The sequence below is a fragment of the Nicrophorus vespilloides genome, unplaced genomic scaffold, assembly GCF_001412225.1.
Source record: "Nicrophorus vespilloides isolate i.1.1-1 unplaced genomic scaffold, Nicve_v1.0, whole genome shotgun sequence".
Taxonomy (NCBI): Eukaryota; Metazoa; Arthropoda; class Insecta; order Coleoptera; family Silphidae; genus Nicrophorus; species Nicrophorus vespilloides.
In genome coordinates this window covers 25,507-28,129 of record NW_017099044.1, presented here as the reverse complement: position 1 = coordinate 28,129, position 2,623 = coordinate 25,507, and the positions used below count along the sequence as shown (strand labels likewise).

Below are 2,623 nucleotides of genomic sequence, written 5' to 3'. Positions count from 1 at the left end.
CATAACACTTCGTTATCCTGTTTACGTATTTATAATCGGTGATCAATGTTAACGTTAAGTAAATTTTGCAATATCTAATAATTATATGGTCATTGTGCAAATGAAAAATTCCGAAATTATATTATACATAAAATGATAAGTACATAAAATTTCATGTTTTCTTTTTTTTGCACATTGATAACACTATATCTATACATAATTTAAAATGTGATATAATTCTATTTGTAGGCAAACGACATCGTCCCACCGATCTAAATATTATTATTTCACAAACGATGAGGCTGCTAATATTTGCATTCGCCATTTGCATCACGCAAATGGCTTCGAGCAAAGAGTCGAACACGTATTCTGCGGCCGTCGTTGAATATTTTCCGGAGAGATTCAGCAAAGCTTTCGATTTGAAAGAGACGATCACGAAACGCGTCGACGCCTACATCGAAATCCTCTCGAACATCGAACAGGTGAGTTCACTTTTCGATACTATAAATGAGTCTGCAATGAGATGATTCGTTCTTAGGATTTGGATATCATCGTCTACCCCGAATCCACGCTACAGTTCAGATCGAAAATCTATACCAGAGAAGATCTGATAGATGCTGCTTCCATCATTCCATCGGTGGCAGACAAAAACGCACCTTGTTCGGAATCAAATGGATATAATGAATATTTCGTGAGTTTATCGTGTGCGGCTAAGAAGTACAGGACGTACCTTTCGGTGGATTTAATTGAGAAGAGTCCGTGCGTCGGCAGCAAATGCAGCGATGATAAATGGAACGTTTACAACACGAACGTAGTTTTCGATAGGGATGGAATCGTTGTGGCTAGGTAAATCATCATTTGGAGTTTGTAACAATCAAACTTTTAACGTCTTAACATTGCAGCTACAGAAAGTATAACTTGTTTGGGGAGCACGTGAATGTTCCGGATGAACCAATGCACACGACGTTTGTAACGGATTTCGGGGTGAAGTTCGGAATCTTCATCTGCTTCGACATCATGTTCAACGAGCCTGCAATGAAGCTGGTCGAACAGGGCGTCAAGCATTTCATCTTTCCGCTCATGTGGTTCTCCGAATTACCATTCCTCACCGGTATTTAAAAAAAGAATCATCTTTGCAATCATCAAAACTCAATTAAATTACGCGTTTCAGCGGTGCAAACTCAACATATGTGGTCTTTCGAAAACGACGTGGTTTTATTAGCAAGTGGCGCTAATAATCCAAGAAGCGGAAGCAGCGGATCAGGAATATATCAAGGTTTAATTGATCAACACTAAACTCAGTTAAAGTTTATATTATTAACATTTTGTAGGGAGACAGGGCCCGTTGAAGATGTACATCAACGGTAAAGAGGGAACCAAAGTTTTGGTGGCGAACGTAGAGAAGGTTTGGGACAGTTCTTTGTCCGTCGAAAATCCAAATGCAGATGTTAACGAAGACGTGGATAATTTAAAATTGTTCTACGACGATCTCACTAGTAATAGCAAATTAAGTTGTTGCAAAAACCATGATTAAAAATAACGTTCTTCCAGAATACAATAGCTTCAATTTGGACGTGGATCAGCAGGATTACGTTATTAAAGTGAACGACGATTTCCAATGTAATTTCCACGTCGTTGCTACAAACACTGGAAAACTGAGCGACAAACAGTCGTACGTTTACAAATTGGTTGGGTATTCGGGATGGCGCAGTTTTCAGGGACAGAAAGACGGTTTCGTGCAAGTTTGCGCCATGGTAACCTGCCTGGACAACAGTTTATCGACATGCGGTCATAGGTAACAAAATTTTATTGCAGATGTAAAATTCAATAACTTATTCTTTCTATTCAGGATTCCATCCAACCAAGACACGTATCCGATTCTGTTCGAAGATATCAAAGTCGAGATGAAGCTGAAGGAGAACAAGAACTCTAAGCAATATCCGAACGCTGTACTGGGGGATCTGAAACCACTGTATAACGAGAACTTCGACTGGAAGAAATCGGAAGGAAGCAGAGTTATTTCGCTGAAGAAACCGCGCAGGTTCTTCATGACTTTCGGCATCTACGGACGGGTTTTCGAGCCGAAAACAATGAAGATCAATTCAGAATTGTAACAGTTTTAACATATGATGTTTAAATTACATAACGAAGATTATTATTATTTTAATTATATACATTTTTCTAATTTCTTATTTATTTCCCTTTAGTCGTTTCCACTGAATGTTAGTGGCTTGAAATGCTAAGAAAATGTTAATACAATACAACTTTAGAATGTTTCTGTATGTCAAGACTATTTTATTGCATGTATGTTTGGTTGCATATACTTGATTGCACGATCAACGAAAATTCCACGAAATTACTTTATTGCTATGTCCAGAATGGAACGTTCTAGTTTCAACTTTGAACGCGTATTACAGCAATATGGATAAGAGTACAGGAATGTATCTATACTTGCTGGATTCCCCAAACATTCAGCTTTCATATGCATCTATCGGATTAATTCTATCTATTATAGTTTTTGAGTAAATCAATGAATTGTGAAAACACTGCTTTTTCGAACGCTCTAGTTTCAATTTTTCAACTTTGAACGCGTATTACTGCAATATGGATAAGAGCACAAGAATGTACCTATACTTGCTGGATT

At 37.7% G+C, this 2,623-nt stretch overlaps 1 protein-coding gene across 1 annotated transcript; it reads left to right on the top strand.

Moving 5' to 3' along the window:
• Positions 1-213: 213 nt before the first annotated feature.
• Positions 214-2,164, top strand: LOC108563908 (vanin-like protein 1). The gene is made up of 7 exons (XM_017922723.1): positions 214-461; positions 518-825; positions 882-1,090; positions 1,151-1,255; positions 1,311-1,475; positions 1,531-1,774; positions 1,829-2,164. The coding sequence occupies exons 1-7, from the start codon at positions 276-278 to the stop codon at positions 2,091-2,093; spliced, it is 1,482 nt and encodes a 493-aa protein (XP_017778212.1). The 5' UTR covers positions 214-275; the 3' UTR covers positions 2,094-2,164.
• The last annotated feature ends 459 nt before the right edge of the window (positions 2,165-2,623 follow it).